The sequence below is a fragment of the Mesoplodon densirostris genome, chromosome 13 (assembly GCF_025265405.1).
Source record: "Mesoplodon densirostris isolate mMesDen1 chromosome 13, mMesDen1 primary haplotype, whole genome shotgun sequence".
Taxonomy (NCBI): Eukaryota; Metazoa; Chordata; class Mammalia; order Artiodactyla; family Ziphiidae; genus Mesoplodon; species Mesoplodon densirostris.
In genome coordinates this window covers 68,902,925-68,924,320 of record NC_082673.1, presented here as the reverse complement: position 1 = coordinate 68,924,320, position 21,396 = coordinate 68,902,925, and the positions used below count along the sequence as shown (strand labels likewise).

Sequence of the window (21,396 nt, the reverse complement as noted above, 5' to 3'; positions counted from 1 at the left end):
GCTAGAATTGAGGTAGATTTCGGTGGAGGGGTAAAAACGCACAAGAAAAGACGGAATCCAGAGTAGCAGAGACTTTGTGCCCCCGTTGGAGAGAGATGGTTGAGTCCTCGTCAAGGTTGCTGTGGTATCCCAGAAACACCATTCACTTCGAGCTGTGACCGCGCACCAATAACAGCAGCAACTCAGCTGCGCCTGGCTGAGGAGCAGGAATTAGGAGCTCGAGAATAATATGAAAGGGATCCGCAAAAGGGAAAGCCGAGCGAAGGAATCCAAACCCCGGGAGCCTGACACGAGAAAATGCGCTAAATGTGGCCGCCTAGACTTCATCCTGATGAAGAAAATGGGGAGTCAAAGTGGATTTACGTTTTGGAACCTCGTCTTTTTATTGACGGTGTCTTGTGTGAAAGGTAGGTTTGCTTTCGGGGGTCCCCTCTGCTTTGGATGGAGGTGAGCTGACTTGTCGCCGGAGAGGGGTAGCTTCTTTGCAATTTGCACAGATAAAAATAATCATGATAATACAGAAGAAGGAGTTGATTCAAAGCTCTTTTTTTCCCCCTCAGATAGGAAATGCATTTTGCTTGCCAGATTTGGCGTTCAATGCAGTGATTGAGCTTGTGCTCAATAAATATTCTTGCAGTATGCTCAAACGAATACGTGAGTTGGTTCGTATACCCTCTAACTAGTGGATATCCAGGCAGAATTCCTCTGCAAGACTTTTCTTGGTGGTGAAGATTACCTTGATTTCTAGTCAAACCAGTGGTGTTTGATGCTTTGGCTGGAATACTTATATTAAAGAGTCTCGTGTAAATGCTTTTTAACCCTTTCAGGTAGGAAAGTTACCGACATGTTAGGAATGTGCTGATTTTAAATGCATTAGGGCACAGGGGTCTTTCACGCATCCCTCACACCAACATGAAGGTGTGCGTGCATATGTGAATTATTTCTATGTGGGCTCTTTTGCATTGATAAATGATAGAGGAGCCTCCATAGGTCCTGTGGTAGAGGTTTCGCTTAAAATGGGGCTTTTAAACGGTCTGAGACGCCACGAAGTGTTAACGAGCTACCTTTGGCGATGAATGAAGGTAGGAGGAAAGTCATTAGCTGACGACCAAAAAGAAAATCCCCAGCAAGTCTCAGTGTTCAGACAGGTAGAGTGTCACATGCACAACAGACAAGGGGAGGGAGTGGGTGGGATGTAAAATTTATTCCTAAGCAGGAAGGCAAGGGACAGTCAGGATCATTGGAAGGAGAGCTGTCCTCCGGGAGAAAACAGATCCTCAGATCTGTTCTAAAACTTCTCCTGCACCCTGCTGCCCATTAATTGATGCAAAAAATACTCAGGCGGTGTTTATGACTCATGCCGTCATGGCAGCTCACATAGACGCGAGGGATGTCGTTTTTAGTGAAGCTAGTTTCAAATCCCGGGTGTCTGTGTGTCGGGGGCGGGTGGTGGGAGGGAGGGGGGTATTTTGGCCCAGGCGCGCCACCGCTGTCAACACAAACTGGACGCTTCTTCCTTTGTAAAGGAGTGCCTCTCTGAACCGCAATCGGGCCGCGTCTCTATGAAACAGTTTATTGTACAGCTTGCAGCTGGCTGTCCCCCCACAGAAGGCAGTCCATTTGCATTCAGTGGAAATGATAATTCATGTTTTGGGTGGAGGGAGCTGGAAGGGTTACCTCTCCCTCTGTTAGGACCAAGGATGGGTGTCATGTCTCGAATTTTAATTTACATCCTTAAATGCCAAGAAGTTGTCCCTGGTCTCTGTGGCAGCAACTACCTTGTAATCCCAAGCTGCTCCTCAAAGCTTGACACCCCGCCCCCCGCCAGCCTCAGCGCAGCTCTAAGCCAGAACGCTTGTCCTCAGCGGCGTAACTACACTGCCTAGCGCACAAAATGCGTCTCGGGTTACTTAGAAGGGATTTTCGTCGCCGGCTCGACGTGTGAGGAGCCTCGCATTTATGCTTAGTTCGCCTGCCACTGGGACTCGGTGGTTAATGGATGGCCCTGGGGCTGCCAGCTAGACGCGCGCTCCGCGTGACGGAGGCGCAAGGAGCCAGCGACAGTTCCTGGCAGGAAAAATGTTGAGGTGGCTCCTGCTAGAAGATGACCGGGGGTTAAGTGCGAGTTTTCATGTGATACCTGTTGAGTCAAAACACATTCGAGAGGCAGATAGGGAGAGGGAGTCTCCGAAGCTGGGCGAGCACGCCAGGCTGACAAACACTGAGCCGCGCTGCTTGCAATTACAGCCCTGCTGCCCCTACCTACCGTATAGTATAGATAAGACGCGACGATAGAAACGAACAGCGCTAGTTTGCTTTAAATGGCCCTGGAAATGAGACCCTTCTCCTCTACTCACAGCTCTCGTAATTTGGACTGAGATAATCGGCCCACTGAATATCTTCCAGTTTCGGGGACATTGGGAAGAAGGAATATTTCATACTCTGCTTTGATCCCGTCCCAAATCATTTTTCTACAGACCATTAAATTTTTTTAATGGTAATAAGATTCTTCATTGTCACTTATCTGCCACTTGAAGGGCATCTCCTATATTTTACAAGTTGGAACACTGTTCTCAAATTCTGAGACACAAATTTAAGAGGCTGTGTGCTTTAGACTTGCTCCCGGTCGCCTAGTGGTGCCAATTTTTACAGCTGTTTCTTCTCCTTCTTCCCTTTCTCCTTCCCCTTCTCCTTATTTTATTTTAATTTTACCTCAGTCTCAAGGCTTTTCCTAAAACCAAGATTGCAGCAATGGCTTAAATGTTCTTTCCCCCAATGTCTACGACTGCTTTTGTCTTCCACGCTGTTTTTCTTCTGGTCTCCCAGGCCCACGGGGAAGCTCAGGATGGGGAATCCTTCTAAGAGCTTTGCAGGTCCTAATCTAGGCTAGTGCTAGGGTTCAGGAAGACCGAGGCGCAGGCGCGTGCTTTTCCAGGTGAACAGCTCCTGCCAGGAGAATTCCACTTTCTGTCTACACTTTTCATCCCTCCACTATCTCACCTCTGCCTGTAACAGCAATGACAAAGAGGCTCAGTGGGAGAAAACACCTCAGAGTAGAAGACAAAGTGGCCTTCAGTAGTAGGCCTGAATCGCTCAAGTGGGGTTGAAGAGAGAGGCAACCCTTTTGGGGCATTCTGTCTCTTGTCGCCATCTGAAACAAAAGGCCACGGAGGGCACCAAATTGGGCTGTGGGGTGGGCCGGGGGCGGCTTGTACTTGATGCATGCCTATTTCAGGCTGAAACACACACACACACACACACACACACACACACACACACACACACACAAGAGGAAAGCAGAGGTTTCTGAAATGCAGCCTGCAGCTGCAGCGTGTCTGTTTTAGGTTTCAATCACATAGAAACTGTGAATCTCCAAGTCGTGCTTAAACGTCCCGCCCACGTAAACAGACACCCGCGGGGGGCTTCCCCATGCTCCTTCTAGGGAGATCCTGGGGGAGCACACACATCTTGCAGGAAAGGTACAGAAGGCACTAACCTCGGTGGACAGCAGGTGAGAACTAGTGGGGCGCGTCCCCCACCGTGTACTAGAGCGTGATTTCAGGGCTCCTCTCTGGACCCCTGACTTCGAGAAGGATCCACGTTTCCGCGTGCTCTGGGACTCCAAGGAGATATTACTCCCGCCACAGAGCTCTTCTGGAAGAGCGGAGCTCTCCCCTTCTCCCGCAGTTAATTAGTACTGGAAAGGGTCGCAGTGTCCACGCAGGGGGAGGGCTGCCAGCAGCGCTCATTAGCACCTTTTGCCCATCCCAGTGTAACGGCGCCGCAGGTTGCAGCCTCGCGCTTGTGCTAGGGGCTAATAACCCTCACTCCCCTGACCTCAGGGCGACAGTCTGCCTTGTCAGTAACGTTAGAAGAATTTCTGTCGTGTCTTGAGGGACCTTTTGAAAGGTGGGTGTGTTGGGTTAATGTCTTTACAAACCACTAACAACAGCAAACAAAAAGCCACCCACTGCCAAGGCCACCATCAAAACCCTCCCTTGAGGTTAACAGGACTGAGTCAGCTGCTTAGAGGTAACCTCAGGTGCCCCTGTCCTGCTGCAGTATGGACAGGAATCCCTCCCTTCCATCTGTTTCCTCCGGGAATACTTTATTTGCTTCTAGAAGGCCAGACTACCTGAAATATTCATGGACCACCTGAGGTTGAAACTGGATGCCTGACTTGGCCTTTGCCGAGATTGTGAGTGTGTGTGTGTGTGTGTGTGTGTGTGGCTGGGAGGAGGAGGTACACGTAGATCAACACGGAAGAGCCTTCGGGAGGCCTCGAGGGTGGGTGTGGGTGTGTGTCCGAGGCGGAAACGGACGGCGGGTAACAAACAGCATGTTTCTGTTCCCGGAGTCCGTGGTGCTGCAACCACTGCTGCCGCGCGATCCGGTGCAGGTGCCGAGAAAGCTCCCTTTCCCCATGCTGACCTCAGCGCTGCCCTCACTGAAACAACTCCTCTAACAGGCTCTCCGGGAGTTCGAAAAACTCACTGGGGAATGAGTCATGGAGATTGATGCTCCTCTACCATGCCCTTCATCCCCAGCCCTCCTCTGCCGCTGGGAGGAAAGCAAGCAGGGGGCAATCCCAAGGTTGGAGCGCCACAAGGGCTTCGTTGGACCCTAGGGGAAAGGACAGAAGAGATGAAAGAGTATAGGGTCATCCCGGGTGCCACGTGGTCCTCTCTCAGACCTGCTGGAGAGGCCAGCTGAGGGCTGAAAGCGGGACAGGCACGGGGACGGTAGCGCAATGCAGAAAAAACATGAAGCAGGGCGACCAAAGAAAGAAAGATAGACTCAGGCAGCAGGCGGATTCCCTTCTCCTTGAACACGGCGCCTTTGGGGAGGTTTTGCACCACCGAGTTGGTAAGCCAACCCAATTTATCGCCCTCAAAAGGCTTCAATAGCTCTGAGCTGAACTTCCCCTGGACAGTTACCCTGTTGAAATCGTTTGGAAATGTCACTGTGCAGCATCAAATTTCCCGAATCTTTTGGTGTTGAGGGGTTTGGCAGGATGTGAGGGCTGCATCAAGTCCATGTAGGAAGGGTGAGTGTGTGAGCAGAAATAATTAAGAAGCAGGTTTCAGGTTTTGAAAACCTGACGCCAGAGCCTTTGAGATCATTCAAGGAGAAAAGGGGTAGAATTACTCCATAGATTAAGTACTCTAGGGGCATAGATTTAGTTGCGGTAGTTGTTATTACTGTTCACGATATTAATTAGCATTACTAGTTATGCTCTAGCTGAATAGATTTGGGGTACACATGCCTTTTCCCTGAACACACAGTTTGGTGTCTACGGAAACAGTGAAATATTAAAATAAAGCAGTAGCAAATGGCATCTGTACAGGGCTCTAAATACAGTAAAACTTTATCAAAAGTGAGATCTGAGAAAACAAAAATTAAGAAAGGTAGCAATTAATAATGCCCTTGTATGCATATAGGAAAAAAAAACCCCTCTAATGCTAAAATACTTGTCTAATCTCAAATACAAATAAGCAAAAGCCACTAAACTTAAGTTCCCTAAGGCTCCAAGTATACTTCTCCTTGTGTCCCAAGAGTTTTACTTTCTTCTACTTAATATCAGGGTTTCCAGAAAGGGCTTCAGGATATTAAATACTTGCCATGTTTTGTCCAGTTTGAGAAATAACTTTGAAGCACCAAACAACATGTCTGGTGAGGAACCTGTTACTTCAGGTAACATGACTATTTGACAAAATATGCCATCTTGTACTTTGAATTCCAGTGTTGGAGAGATTAAAAGTAAAATGTCTGCTAACGAAAAGATTAGGGAGAAATGCCTGAGATGCCAGTAAAACTTAAGGCCATTTTATTTTATCTATGTATACATTAAAACATAGCTTCTCTTTCTGTCTCTTTTTTCCATTCCCCTTACTCATAATCCAAAGGGGTGTGTAGTCTATAGATACAGTGACAGTTCTAATTTGGATTTTGGATGAGGTCTGGTAAGGATGATAGAACAGATACTGTCATTGCCAATTCATCTTTTCTTTCTCAAAGTGAGCAGGTGGGGTGATGCATGGTACTTTCCAGGGAGATCAATCTCCACGTCTACAAGAATTTCTCTGAATTAGACCCTCGTAAGGCTCTCATTCCCATCCGGAATATCACTTTTACAGGAATGTCACTGAGAAAATTCAATTTGTTGAATACCTTCCAGTATTCATGGTCTCAGTGCTGGTGACCATCTTTCTTTTTCTCAAGCCTCCAATCTTGCAGCTATCAAATGCATTTCATGCCATCACACCTTTTGCTATGCTATTGCTTGGTGCTAGTTGAGGATTCTTAAGGATTAATACTTTTTATATAATCACAGCCTGTCACCCTGCAACCCAATTTGAAATCTCTAAAAAGTCAAAATTTATAAGATTAGCATATGCATCATATACCTTGTACCTGGTTCACAAGTATTTCTGTGGTAATCAGGTGCCATGAGATATCACAATATCATTCTATTTGCTCATAAATGTTTGCACTGCAGTGATTTCAAAGTGGTCCTAAACAAGTAGCATCAGCATCCTTTGGAAACTTGTTAGAAATGTGAATTCTCAGGTCCCTACCCCAGGCCTATTGACATAGATGTCCTGGTAGTTGGCACTGACATAGACATTTTTAACAAGTCATCCAGGTAATTCTGATGTGATCTAAAATTTGAGAAGCACTACAGTAAAGTAGAAAGAGCAATGGCTCTGGAGCCACCAAGACCTGAAGTCAAATAATGATTCTGCCAGTAACTATCTTTGTACTAGCAACTCAATTTTCCTAAGCTTCAGTTTCATTAGCTATTAAAAAGGAAATTAGAATTTCAGTAGGAAGATTATATATGTAACATATACAGGGCCTGACACTAGTAGCTATCATCAGTATTATTAAAATACACTTCCATGCACAAAGCTAGTATGAACTCCCACACACTTCATCCCTAACACTACCAGCCCTAACTTGTCCACAGCAGTAAATTAAAAATATAGTATCTTCTCACTATTATTTCACTTTGGCTAAGTTCCTAGGCTATTATACATTGGAGAAACACTCTTGAAATTTCTTCTTATCACCTTTACACAGTTACATTGGGTGCTGGCTCTATGAATCAGGGGCAGACCCACAGCTTAAATATGTTACTCCTACTCCTGAGCTAATTTTATCCATTGCATACCAATATTGATTGATTTTAATATTGATTGATTAATGTACTTACATGAATTTGTTAATTCATCTTGTCACAAATCCATGGTATTTACAGGGCTGGAAGAATTCTTACATACCAGCTAGTTCACCGCTCATACTTTATACAGTAAAATGCACATGCCTAGAAAGGATAAGAGATTTTTTTACTACGTTACAAAGATAATTAGCTCCAGAACTGAGACTAAATCATTGGGTCTTCAAGTTCCTGTTCAACTCTCTTTCTACTGTACCTTATCAATTTTACTACAGAGTTTTCTCAGATGGCATCAATGAAGATAATCACAAAAGTTAATATCTGAGTACCATATACCAATTAGTACTATGTAAAAATATTAGTGACTATATGTTTTGTGGTAAGTTTTAATGTTAACTACCCATTTGGTAAAAGACAAAAAAGCAAATAAACAATTGTGGAATGAAAATATTTTCTAAGACTATTATAATATGCACATCAAATAAATAACTAATCATGTATTCAATAAAGTCTATTTTTGACATTACAAACCTATAAAAATAAAATCAGTGTACTGAGTTTTTTAATCTCATAAAGAACTTAGAGGGCTATTACTTAATCAAATTCTTATTTATTTCTTCTCATAATCTGGGCAGTTTATTTGAAGGCTTTTAAATCTAGAAAATCTGTTCCTAATTTATGTTATTCATGTTTTTAATATATTCACATTATATTGAGGTTTATGCATTCTCTCTCATCTGCATTTACATTTGTACATTTCTCTCACACGATCTATATAAATGATGGTATCATGCAAAACTCCCATAGAAGTAATAATATATTTTATAAATATTAATAGTGTAAGAACAATCAATAATGTGAAGGGGTTATCTTCAATTTTACTGACATGTGAAATATTTCTAAAGTCTCTTCAAGATATGGGAGTAAAATTTCCAAAATAATGAATGTTGCTAAATTTGAAGTGTCTAAATGTTCAGAAAGGGATTGAAATACATAGAAAGTAATGAGTGATTCCCTTAAAAGCTGAGTTTATAACATTCAAAATTATAAAGTCATTCTTCCTTCCTTTGCTTTATGTTAGCAAATTTTAAAGGAATATTTATTATTACATAATTTAAAGTAACTATGACAACTTAAAAAATAGGGTTGCATACCATTTTGAAAGGAAATTTATATAGGGAAATAGACTCACAGAAGAGGGTTTATTCAATTCTAACTGAAAAAAAAAAACAACAACTATGCTATAGCTTTCCCTTATACAAGTTCATCAGGTTGACTCCAGAATACTCAGAGGTGCTTCATATATAGAGAGCATATAAGACATTATTATGTTTGGGGAAATGGTACCAAAATAGGCATGTGTATTTATTGCATAAAATATGAGCAGCAGGAAGCTCTGTGATAAGCCCTTTATATAGAGTGTGTCATCCACCTCTCAAACAGTGGTTCTCTCTCTCATTTTCCTGTTTTGAATCCTAACAATCATCTTGTGAGATAGCTGTTATCTCCTATATACAGATTATCATCTCCATTTATAAATCATCCACATTTCCTGGGGCCAGAGAGGTTCAATGACTTTCCAGGATCATTGGTTAGCTGGTGGTTGAATGAAATCTGAAATGATAATAGATTTTTAAGTTCATAGGCTCATTAAAAGTTAAAACTAAAAATGACCAAGTTACTAATTAAACCTCTTCACTTTTAAGAGGAAAACTGAAATTTTGAGAATTTAATTTAAAAGAAAGCCTAAAATTAATATCCATGTTATATATATATATCACATATTATATATAAATACATCATGTTATATATATATATATATATATATATATATATCACAGTTACAGTGATACATAACTTCTCAGTTTTGTAATTTTCAACATCTTTTACTTAACTTGCCTAACTTTATTCTGTAAATTATTCTGTAAGATGGATGTGAAAGCTATTTTCCAGTTTTATAAGCAACAGTAAGTGAAGTAAATGCACAATAATACAAAGTTAAATATGTCAATATAAGATATAAAACTATTTAGTGCATTAAGGACAAAAAAGAAAAAAACAAATCAAAACATATAACCCTTAAATTCTAACCCAGTGGTCCTGAGTAAAATTTAAAAATTTATGAATGTAGATGACTTATGGACTTCACATATAAAATAATATGTGGGCATAAAACTATTTACCAGTTGTATCATAAGCTATGGCAAATAAATTTATTCCATTTGGTACCTACTCTTCCATTCAGTTCTATAGAGTTTTAACGATGGGAAAACTCTTATGACTTATTTGTCTAGTGTCTAACAGTGAATGTGCATTAGATTTATTTATGGGTTCAAGGCAAAGTGTTTTATAAAAAAGCATTCATACTCAAGCTTCAGCCACTTGCTCTACTTCTTCCCATAATTGCATCCTAGTTAACAGCGCAGGTATAGGTGCACATCTTCACATACAGAGGAGACAGTTCAGAGAAGTGAAGAGACTTGCCAAACAAGGGAGTGTGAAATAGTCTTTCAATTCTCTTTCCTGTACATGTTTTTTTTACTGGGTACTGCCTTATGAGCTTCTTTATTTAGTCCTAACTGGTTTATGGGAGTAAAGCACCTTGAGAGGAAAGACAACTGTGCCTGTGCCCAAATCCTGACCAGGCTCAAAACAATACTTCCTGAAGCGATTGTGTCAAGAGACAAAGATACATGAGGGTAATAATATTGGTAAATGAGAAACCTAACAAGCAATCTAAAAATTAACTAAAAATTAAATGGGGGCATTGAAATATACATCATTGTCTAAAAAAGAAAAAAATACACATATTAAATTGTACTTAAGCACTCAAAATTAGCATCACATTTTCCTTTGAAGGTGATAAAATGTAATTTCATATGCAACAAAAGCACTGTTGTACCTAAGTCCTTTCTGAACTTTAGACTGTCTCAATATAAATATGTACTTACCTTTTTTCTACTTACATTATTAAAACTTTGTGGGTATATTTTTAGAGATGTCATTTTAACCTATATTTTAAATGTTAAAGCTTGGATATCCTAACAATACCTTCAGATGTATTATTCATAGAATATACGTATTACATTGGACACTGTTATGGGACATCGTTATTTTGAATAGTTTTGCATCTTACAACAGTTAGGTATAGATTTCTCCAAAGTTGCCAAAATTTAGGGATAAATTACAACTGCAATCTATCTCCAAGTCTATTTCCTACAATTATACATTCCAGAATTTTATTTAATGTTGAAAATTGACTGTCAGCCCAGTTCTCCATTTTAAAATTGATCCAATTGTAATAATTCACTTTAGTCTATTGAAATTTTAAATCATAAACTGACTTGACATTTTGTTTGCATGATTTTGGTGAAGGAAAGGGGAAAAAGATTGACAATTAAAATGCGTTTTTCTCGAGCTTGTTCACATTCCCATTAGCCTCTTGTTTATTCATTCACAGCTACTTAATAAAATTATCAGCTGTGTTTCACTGTTTGATATTGTAATTTCTCAAATATCTATTTTTTGTGTGTTTGTTCGAACTCTGAGGGTTGTTTGATTTGAAAGAAATATGAAGAAAAAATGTTTTTTTTAACATCTTTATTGGAGTATAATTCCTTTACAATGGTGTGTTAGTGTCTGCTTTATAACAAAGTGAATCAGCTATACGTATACATATATCCCCATATCTCCTCCCTCTTGCGTCTCTCTCTCACCCTCCCTATCCTACCCCTCTAGGTGGTCACAAAGTACCGACCTGATCTCCCTGTGCTATGCAGCTGCTTCCCACTAGCTATGTATTTTACGTTTGGTAGTGTATATATAAGTCCATGCCACTCTCTCACTTTGTCCCAGCTTACCCTTCCCCCTCCCCATGTCCTCAAGTCCATTCTCTAGTAGGTCTATGTCTTTATTCCCGTCTTGCCCCTAGGTTCTTCAAGACCATTTTTTTTTTTATTTTTAGATTCCATATATATACAAAATTGAGTTATTTGTAGTGAGGTGGATGGACCTAGAGTCTGCCATACAGAGTGAAGTAAGTCAGAAAGAGAAAAACAAATACCATATGCTAACACATATATATGGAATCTAAAAAGAAAAAAATGTTTTTAATTTCATTTTCTCTTAGAATACCATATAATGGTACCTAGGGTTTATCAACTGAGTCAATGAAAAATATAATTTTAAGCTGATTTTTTTTTTTTTTTTTTTTTTTTTTTTTGCGGTACACGGGCCTCTCACTGTTGTGGCCTCTGCCGTTGCGGAGCACAGGCCCTGGACGCGCAGGCTCAGCGGCCATGGCTCACGAGCCCAGCCGCTCCGCAGCATGTGGGATCTTCCCGGACCGGGGCACGAACCTGTGTCCCCTGAATCAGCAGGCGGACTCTCAACCACTGCGCCACCAGGGAAGCCCTAAGCTGATTTTATTATGAGTATTTTAATATAGAGAAGTGAAAATGGGTCTATTTCATTGTTATTCTATTAAAGCACAATAAGATACTGTGGAAAGACTTTAACATCAGATAATTTGTAATTTATTGGAATGGTTTAGTTTCAATGTTTAAACTATATTTTTATATACAGATATGACTTTTCTGATTCTGTTAGTGGAGGTGTAATTTGAATTTCCCCCAAATGTTGGTAATGAATTTATGCCGATCTATCTGTATGTTCTAATATTGAGCTCTGTGTTGCTAAAAGCTGCATTTGTGAGATAACAGATCAAAGTTAGGAGAACAGGCAGAATAAACACAATTGAATCTCCTGGAGATGAAACACAGTACCTTGAATTTACTGGCTCTGTGCTCTGACTGAACTATGTAAACTAGACAAAATATTTACTCAGTGTTCACATATATGGAGAAACACTAAGTTAAGATTTTTTGGCTGATGTCTAAATCAAAACAGCTGAACTGATTCAAATGTTTTGTGTTAACAAATTTGCATCCAGGCTGCTAATTTGTGTGCCAACTTCTGGCTTAATAGTGTATAAGATGACGGAGATGATAAACCCTCTTAAAAGAAGTTTGCAATAGAAATGCTGACAGGCCCATGATTACCTGTACTGAATTCATGTTCAATGTTCTTTTCATGGCTTAAAAAGAAAAAATTTCATCCCTGAATTCTACTAGTACTTGAGCACTCTTTTACCTGTTAAATCTTTTTAAAGGAGGTCAAACAGAAAGTCTTAAAATCAATTTTCTAGCAAAGTGCTAGGAAATCTTTAATATCTGTGTTAGTCTGTCAGTGTTCATTAATATATTAATAGATTAAAATCAGAAATGACATTTTGAACTTAATTTTTAAATATTACCAATGTGTAAGTCCTTAGGAATCAGCCATTTTTCAATATTTTGAAGCTCACTACTTTTTACCTGTCATTGCATAGATTATTGCAATCTACCCATCTTAGAAAGAGTACATTCTAATTATGTCATTCTTTCAAAAGTAAAATTCTCAAAGGCCTAAAGAGAAATTGGAAGATGTTAGACATATTAAGTTACATCTTGTGCTAGTTCATGTAAATACTTGTTTCTATCATTTTCTTTTTGTTAAGTCAAGTTTGGTTTATTACACCTTTCATTAGAACAGTATTATTTTTAATTGAATATTATTATATTGAGACAATTTAAGTTAGAAGTTATGAAAGACACAGTGGTCAGTAGGTTTTATTTCTTTTCTGCAAATCAGCAGGCTCCTTGATAAAGGGAGTAATCACACCCTAACCCCAAATAACTGATTTTGTACATCAACACTAGCTACATATTGGAATTGCTTAAACATATATTCCTTGCACTGAAAAAGTTAAAAAATGGTCTTTGTACCTTTTTAAAGTTTTAATTAAAGAATAAATATTAAAGTTTATTTTCTTGGATTTATATGTCTAATAATACAATTTTTACATTTTTCTCTGTTAAAATGATGAGGTGTTTTAATCATTTCCCCTGGGTGGTGGCCAGCCTTGCAATCTTGGGATAAACATTGGTTAACCCTAGTCGGCACATCCTTTCACATATGATTGTATTCTATTTACCAATATTTGTTTCATTTTATGTCTGGATTCATTAATAAAAACTTTTTTGTTGTTAGAAATTTGGAGTATGAAAAGCTTATTTCTTAAATTATTTTATTACATACTATTTATTTTTATAATCATATTTTGCCTCAGTTTTGGGCATTTCATAATACCATTTGTATTCATTTCTGTTAATTATATTCCTCCAAATGATTTGATAATGTTCACCTAAGTCATCATCATATGTTATTTACATTCCTGATTTTACTTTCTACACCATTTTGTTTTATTTTGGGTTGAAACCATAGATTAAGAATTTTGTAAATATTTTTCCAGGAATAAAAATGTAAATACAAATTTTATGCTTTTGTCCAATTGTATGCTATTTTTAGTCTTACTACTTCCATTTGTGTTTGCTTTTCTGTCTTCTGAACTTCTAGGAAGAGACATTTCACTTTTTTTCTATTTTTCTTTATGTCTTACTATGGCATGTAAAACCTTTTTTCCAAATACTCCTTTGAGAAAATATATTAATCTCACTATGTCAAAAGATTACTTTTTTATGTTTTATTTATTTTTTATAAATTTATTTATTTATTTTTGGCTGCACTGGGTCTTTGTTGCTGCATGCAGGCCTTCTCTAGTTGCAGTGAGCAGGGGCTACTCTTCCTTGTGGTGTGTGGGCTTCTCTGAGGTGGCTTCTCTTGTTGCGGAGCACAGGCTCTAGGCGAGAGGGCTTCAGTAGTTGCAGCACGTGGGCTTAGTAGTTGTGGCTCGCAGGCTCTAGAGTGCATGCTCAGTAGTTGTGGCTCAAGGGCTTAGTTGCTCCATTGCATGTGGGATCTTCCCGGACCAGGGCTCAAACCCGTGTCCCCTGCTTTGTTTGGCAGGTGGATTCTTAACTACTGCACCATGAGGGAAATCCTTATGTTTTATTTTTTGATTCTGAGTCTCTTATTTAGCCAGTACATTTGAGAATTTATTTTATTTAGCCAGTATATGAGAAATTATTTTACAATTACATATTTTTCATTATTTGTAATTTAAAAACATTGTATTTTGATTGATATGTGATGTAAAATAAGGCTTTCAACAATTACGTATATCTGTCACTCACTATATAAACAATTCTTTTAAAAAAATTTATGTAAAGCTGAGATCAGTTTTAATACAGCCTAATTTTTGGTAATTCTTTTTAGGATATCATCATTAATTTTTCTACTTTTCACAATATTATAATATTATTTGAGATCTCCAATTTTTACTATATTTTAATTGCTACTTTTTAAATTAGTTTTTAAAGCATTTACTTAGTATGTTATCTGAAATATGAAAATGTAAATTATAACTTTTATGGACTTTTTCTGGACATTTTCACTTCAGTAAGCATTTGTTGAGCCCCTATTTTTTAAAGTCTACTTAAGTCTAAGTCTAGAATTGTGGGCTTGAAAGAGTCAGAAAGTGTTGAATAATGGTCTCTCTATGCCAATAAATAATTCACAATTTATTCTAATGGGAAAGAAATGTATGTGAACAAATAATAATATATATTAATAAACACTATTAGAAAGGGAGATCAAAGCACTATCAGAGTTAGAGAACAGATAGATGAACTAGCTTGAGAAAGAAGAGGTAAGTTTCATAGCAGATTGATGATTTAAGCTGTATGCTGGTGTTTTGAAAGCTGGGGGCATGAGAAGGACCCAAGGACTCTAATGTGCACCACCTTTTTTATCTTACCTTCCATAAATCTGGCCCCATCATCAAGCAGAGATTTGCATGCGGAGTGGTCCCCTCAACAAATCACCAAATCATGTTCCTAGTAAATATATCTTTTGCCTCCATGAAGTAAAATTTAAAAATATATTTCTTTGGCTTTCACTATGAAATATACTGAAATCTGACCACATGACAAGACTTTATGCTTTTTGTGATTTTACATGTCTAACAGATTTTAGATCATTGTTTACTTTTTAAGATGGGGAAATTCTATTTTACTCCCCTAACAAACCCTAACTTTATGAAGATGGCTCCAAATACCCAGCACACACAGTAGCTATGGTGCTAATGTTATTCTCTATAATTTTCCAGTCAGTTGTTCCTGGCTAAATTTCTCCAAGTAAGCTTGTCCTCTGTTGGAGAGTTTTGAATACTCTAATCATGATATTCTGACTAAAATTATTGCCATTCTTCTTTGACCATTGATGTATTTCTGCCTTCTGTTTGATTTCCTGTTATTGTTGTTGAAACAAACAACTCTAAATCTGATAATAACCTGTTGAGTCTGACCATAGGCTCCAGAGGATACTGCTTCCATATGTGATCATAGACTCCTTAGTGGTTTAGAAGTGTGGGGAGCCTGTGGATGAACCAATAGTTTTGAGTAGAATAGAATTTAATTAGTTTATACTTAACAGTATAATAGATAGAATGTAGTATTCTTCACCTACCATGTTTGTCATTATAGTTTTTTTTTTGTGTGTGTATTTATTTTGCTTTCTCATTCTATTTATGCTATTCCTAGAGTGGATTTTAAATTATTTTGTTTTAAACAAAACAAGCCCATTCCCTAGTTTAAAATATATCCCCAACATCTTCACCTTGTTGAAATACTCTCTCTCCTCCTCAGATGAATTTCTCTAGACGTTCTCTAGTTGAATTAAACTCTCCATTTCTCACACCACCCTAAAATTTCATTTGTATCAGAATTATAGTTCTTACCACAATCTGCCTTGTATTCAGTAATTTATGCATATTATATCTTCCTCATGTTAAGAGAAATATGGGAGGTCAATGGATGTGTGTGTATATTTCCAAAGAATCTGGCACAAGGCTCTAGAGGTAGAAACTTAATAAATGTAGGTTGCTTTAAATCATTCTGAAATACAGCAGAATATTAACTGACTTATCATTTTCTAACATTATAAATATTATTTTATATATTATTTTATTTTTATTTATTGAATAATCAATATTTATCTTTTTTCTCCTCCTCTAATCTTTTGTCATAATTGTGTTTTATTTCTCCCATGATGTTCTCTAATTTGCCATTTGATTTAATTCTGTGCTATTTAACCTGCACTTTGTTAATGTTTTAATCTTCTTTTGCTTGTTTTTTTAATCTGTTTTAGAATTTGAAATGTCTCTTAAAGCATTACTTTTATTTTTGAAAATTTATGGATGCATCATTTCAGGTATCTTTTATCAAAGAAAAAAATTGAGACGGCCTACAGCATAAAATTTGGTTACATTTATTACTCTTAGGTATTTCCATTTCTTCAGTGTGTGTTATCCCAAGTCATTCATTAACTCCTTTCTTCATGAACTTATATTTTTCTTTGAGATATGAAACAGTGATAGTGTTCAAGATATGTTTGAAGTTTGCTTCCAAAAATCCCTCTACATAACTTCCTACTATCTCTATTGAAATTGACTTTCAGATCATAAAAAAAAAGACATTTTTTTCCAACCATGATTTCCTCAAAGTTTTTACTTTCTCCTGTGTCTCCATTTCATTATATTTAAATTGTGGGAGTTAAAGCAGATATTTAAAAAACCATGCATTTTGAAAACTCTCTGTGTTACTGCTTGACTCATCAAAATTGTTCCTTTCTTGTGTTGTTGCAATTTTTACTTCACAAATTATTTTCCTCAGTTTTAAACATTTAAACATGTTTTTTAATATTCTTGTTTCAGTCTTTTTTTAATTGAGCATGAGATTTTTTTTTGAGGAATGAAAGTGGTGTGACATTCTTTGCTCTTAGAGGTACCATTGCCTGTTACCTGTTACGATACCTGCCTAAAGTTGCTTCACTATTATTTCTTTTTATTTTCTTTTTGTCTCTAGGCAATCAATCATATTATTATAATTATCAAGGATGCTTATTATCCTTCAATGTGTTTTTATATTAGCATATCGATGTTATATTTCTACAGGACCAATCATTTTTTAAAAGTCTTATAGCCTTCCTGACAGGTATACAGTTAGCATCAATTTTGCCCATTTGACCTTTTATGCCTCTTTATGACTGTTGGCTTTCCTCTGGATTCAAAAAGTAATAACAAGGAAATCAACAAAGACTTTATATTGTTAAGTCAGATTTTTTTAACCTGACTCATTTTGCTGTAAAAAATACCTTTAGTAAAAATAGTAGGATTACTACCAAGTAAATGGTTTTAAATTGACCAATCACATACTTGAAAAAGTGCTTAGATATTCAGTTACGGATTTTGCCTTTGACTTGTTCTGTTTTAACTTACTTCTTGGTTAAGTAGGAAGGAAGCAGAAAGTGGTGGAAATGGTATATTCCAGCAAATTTATTCTACTCCTGCTGCTTCAAAAGCACAGGGAATGTTAAGATTTTAAAACCAGTCTTCAATGCTTTGGCAGATGTAACAGGTGAGTGATTATTTGCAAGGCTGACATGGTTTGTAGAAGTGGAGTTATGATAGTTTTCCACTGCATGAATGAATCTGACATTTTGTTTTAAAGATGAAATTATTTCCAATGCCAAGTTTTAGACTTTAAAAATTTAATAGCTTTCATAGAACTACCCAGTGAAAACTGCTGTTACATTGTAATGTTATTGGCAAGCAGAATAAAATAGCTATAAAAATATGACATACGGGTAGCAAAACTCTTTACTCTTTTGTAGTGCAACTGACAATAACAACAGAATCTAAAAGAGAACATTTTCAAATAGTAGGCTTTGCTTTGGATTTTTTTTCCCTTTCATTAAATGTGATCATCAATTTTCATTCACTGAAAATTAGTTGGGGTAAGATTTATTTAGATCATGAAAATTGAAAAATTCTGATGATTTAATCTATGTCTCACATTTAATGTTTCAATATAACAAAAACTATGGTAAAAAGAAAAATAAATTATTTGAACATATCCTATATATTTATGTATGTATTTGTTTTTTGAATCCTTTGAAATGTGAAAGAAAATTACACCTGCTATTCTAGGATGCACGTAAATATTGGGGAACATAAGGAGTCTGCAGCAAGAGTCTAACCCATTCATTTATTGCACAGCATTTGAAAACCTAATTCTAAATAAAAATTAATTACTCTGTTCATAGTTTTGGAAGGTTTTACCTGCCAGAAAGAAACCTGCTTCTGTTTTCTTCCTAAGTTGATCTTGCTTCTTCTTAGTATTCATCACAGCTTTTTTTTTTAATAACTCTCCTTTTAAGTATTATGGTTTGTCCTAAGTTCCATTCTAGCTCTATTCTCTTCTATTAACCACACAATCCCTACTCACTGAGAAGGACCACACTTTTATCTTCGTTCAAGACATTTCATTTGAGCTCCATACACATATATTTTACTGCCCGATACACTGTTCTTAAGACATTTGAAACATTAAACTTAAAGAGTAACGTGATTTCTACCTACCTAGACCCAGGAGCTGCTCTTTTTTATATATTAAATAATTTCACTTATGTTCTGATTTTTCCAGTCTAGAAAATAGAGTCTCAATCTCTCTCTCTCTTTCTGTATTGTCCGAAAGAAATATAATGAGAACTCCCTATGAAATTAAAATTTTCTAGCATCCATTTAAGACATTAAAAATAGGATTATTGTAATCAAATATTTTATTTAATCCAATATATAAAAAATTGTTTCATTTTAACATATACTCAATGAAATAATTAATTATATGTTTTACTTTCTCTTTAACCCTACAAGGTATTTATAATGCAGTGTATATTTTGCCCCTTCTGCATATAAAAATCCTGATACTAAACTTTTGGAAACAAATACTTGTATACTTAGATATCATAAAATTTATAATTGAAACAATAAATTCATATAAGCAGGTTGATCCAAAGATAAAAAATTACAAGAACTGAATTGGTTATGAAAAAAAAACTTAAATATTCTCATTCCTATTGACAAAACTTGTTCATCAACTTTGAAAGATTTGATTTGACATAAAAGCAAAAGGATACCCGTTTCACAGCTAATTCTGTCCAATATAAGTAAATTCGCTAAGTTTTGTGTCTCAAAATCTCATTTTTATTAACATCAAATTGAAAGAGACATTGTATACTCTGAGCTCTAATTTCATCTATATCAACAATACTGTTCAAATTTTTCTTATAATGTTCACAGTCAATTTACTTATCATTGCTAACTAGTGACAGAAATATTATGCATGATGATTCACATTAAAATATCTGAACTAATTATTATTACACTGCATTATAAAATGTTTACTTTTAACATTAATAATCATATCTATCTGACAAGTTAGCTTTTCCTTTTACTGAAGCTAAAAATCTAGCTCATTCATATTCACTATGATGTCAGTGAGGAAACGTAAACCACACTGCTGACTTTGGTCTTTGATTATTGAATATTTGGCAAGAATTCCTTTTGTTTCAAGAGAATCTTGAATTGGAAGTAACAGGATGGTAAATGTTTATAAATTTCATTCACAATTCAACTAAGAAACATTGGCAAAAACACAGATCTTTGAATTCATTGTTTGTCCTTTCTTTCAACAGTTTCACAAACTAGTGATAATTCATGGTTCATACATGTACATACTGAATGATTTTTAACAACTGTATCCATGATACTTTGCAATGAGGCATGGTCACTTCTTTTTAAGTTCTAATAAATCCTGATACTTGACTAATATATGTGGAGCAATCCATCTGTCATGTTAGAAAATAATTAAATCATATCTAGCTGAAATAGTTATTTGAGAGAGGTAAATTTTCTTAAAATATATATGCCATGAATTTGATTCTTTTGGTTGTGAATTACATTTCCTTATAACTCTGGAAGTCCTTTGAGCAAAACATAGCACAGTATTAACTGGGGCAGTATACTCTTATTACATGACTCAACTAAATGTAAAGAAGAATACTTGCAATTTTTCTACTTTTATCTCAATTGAAATTTGAAATTAGAAATTCTTGCATTCTACATGCAATTGTTTGCTTAATTGAAGATTTTATTGCTTTTTGTAAATTAGTGTTTTTCTTCAAATGTTCTAACAAAACTTCCATAACCAGAATACTAAAATAATTTATTTTATCATCTCTATAACTAAAAGTGTTTGTGTGTGTGTGTGTGTGTGTGCTGTGAGCAACTACCAGAGACATTTTATTCTCAGCAAATTTTAAGACCTCAGATCCTGTCAAATTTTTTTTAATTAAAAAAATTTTCTTTTTAATTTTTGTTGAGCAGTTAATTCTTGTTTCAAGTGACTAATTTCTTCAGTTCCTTTTATACTGATAAGAAGAAACTGCTTATCAAATGTTTTATATATTTGTTGAAAACAACTAAATATCATACATCTTACTAACATTTTTCCTTTTCTCCAAACATCTCTTTTATTCTTCTCTGAGGCAGCAACTTTAAACTCCCTTTCATAAACCAAATTGTAACATAGTTACTTCCAGTCTTTTTTTTCCCAGCTGTTTCCAATGCAGTACTGACTTCTTCATCACTAGTTTACTCTGCATGAATAGTATTTTTTCTTGTTTTAAGTGGAAAAAAACTTCATACTTATTTATGATAGGAAAATAAATTATATTATGTTTATATAATAAATATTTTGATTTAACTACCAAATTACAGTTTTCATAGGCCTCACTGTACCTTGTGCTTTCTGCCTAAAATAAACACCTTAAAATAACATAAGGGAGGATCATGACAGGTTGCAACAGGAATGAGGGAGGATGGGGGCATTGGCTGCTTCTTCTGGACACTAGAGAATGCAGCTAGACCAGGATCTAAAGCAGGGTCTCCATACCGACCAGGCCCGGAGGACAACGCCCAGCTGGAGAACCGAGTGGAGTGCAGAAGGCCGACCACCCCGTGCCTTTCCATTGGAGAATTTAACCCATTTACCTGTGAGCCGTGTGGTTGACAGGGTCTTGGTGCTCCAGCTGGGGGCCAAGAATGAGCCTCTGAGGAGGGAGAGCCGAGTTCAGGACATTGGACCACCAGAGACCTCCCAACCCCATGTAATATCAACCTGCAAAAGCTCTCCCAGAGACCTCCGTCTCAATGCTAAGACTTAGCTCCACTCAATGACCAGCAAGCTCCAGGCTGGACACCCCATGCCAAACAATGAGCAAGACAGGAACACAACTCCACCCATTAGCAGAGAGGCTGCCTAAAATCATACTAAGTTCACAGACACAGCAAAACACACCATCAGATGTGGTCCTGC

General features: G+C 36.7%; 1 protein-coding gene across 3 annotated transcripts in view; it reads left to right on the top strand.

Annotated features, from left to right (window-relative positions):
• The first annotated feature begins 229 nt into the window (after positions 1 to 229).
• Positions 230 to 21,396, top strand: part of CSMD3 (CUB and Sushi multiple domains 3) — a 1,097,518-nt gene continuing 1,076,351 nt past the window's right edge. For all 3 annotated transcript variants that reach the window (XM_060116495.1, XM_060116494.1, XM_060116493.1), the window contains exon 1: positions 230 to 407. In XM_060116495.1, coding sequence (XP_059972478.1) covers positions 230 to 407 — 178 coding nt within the window. The remainder of the gene's footprint in view (positions 408 to 21,396) is intronic.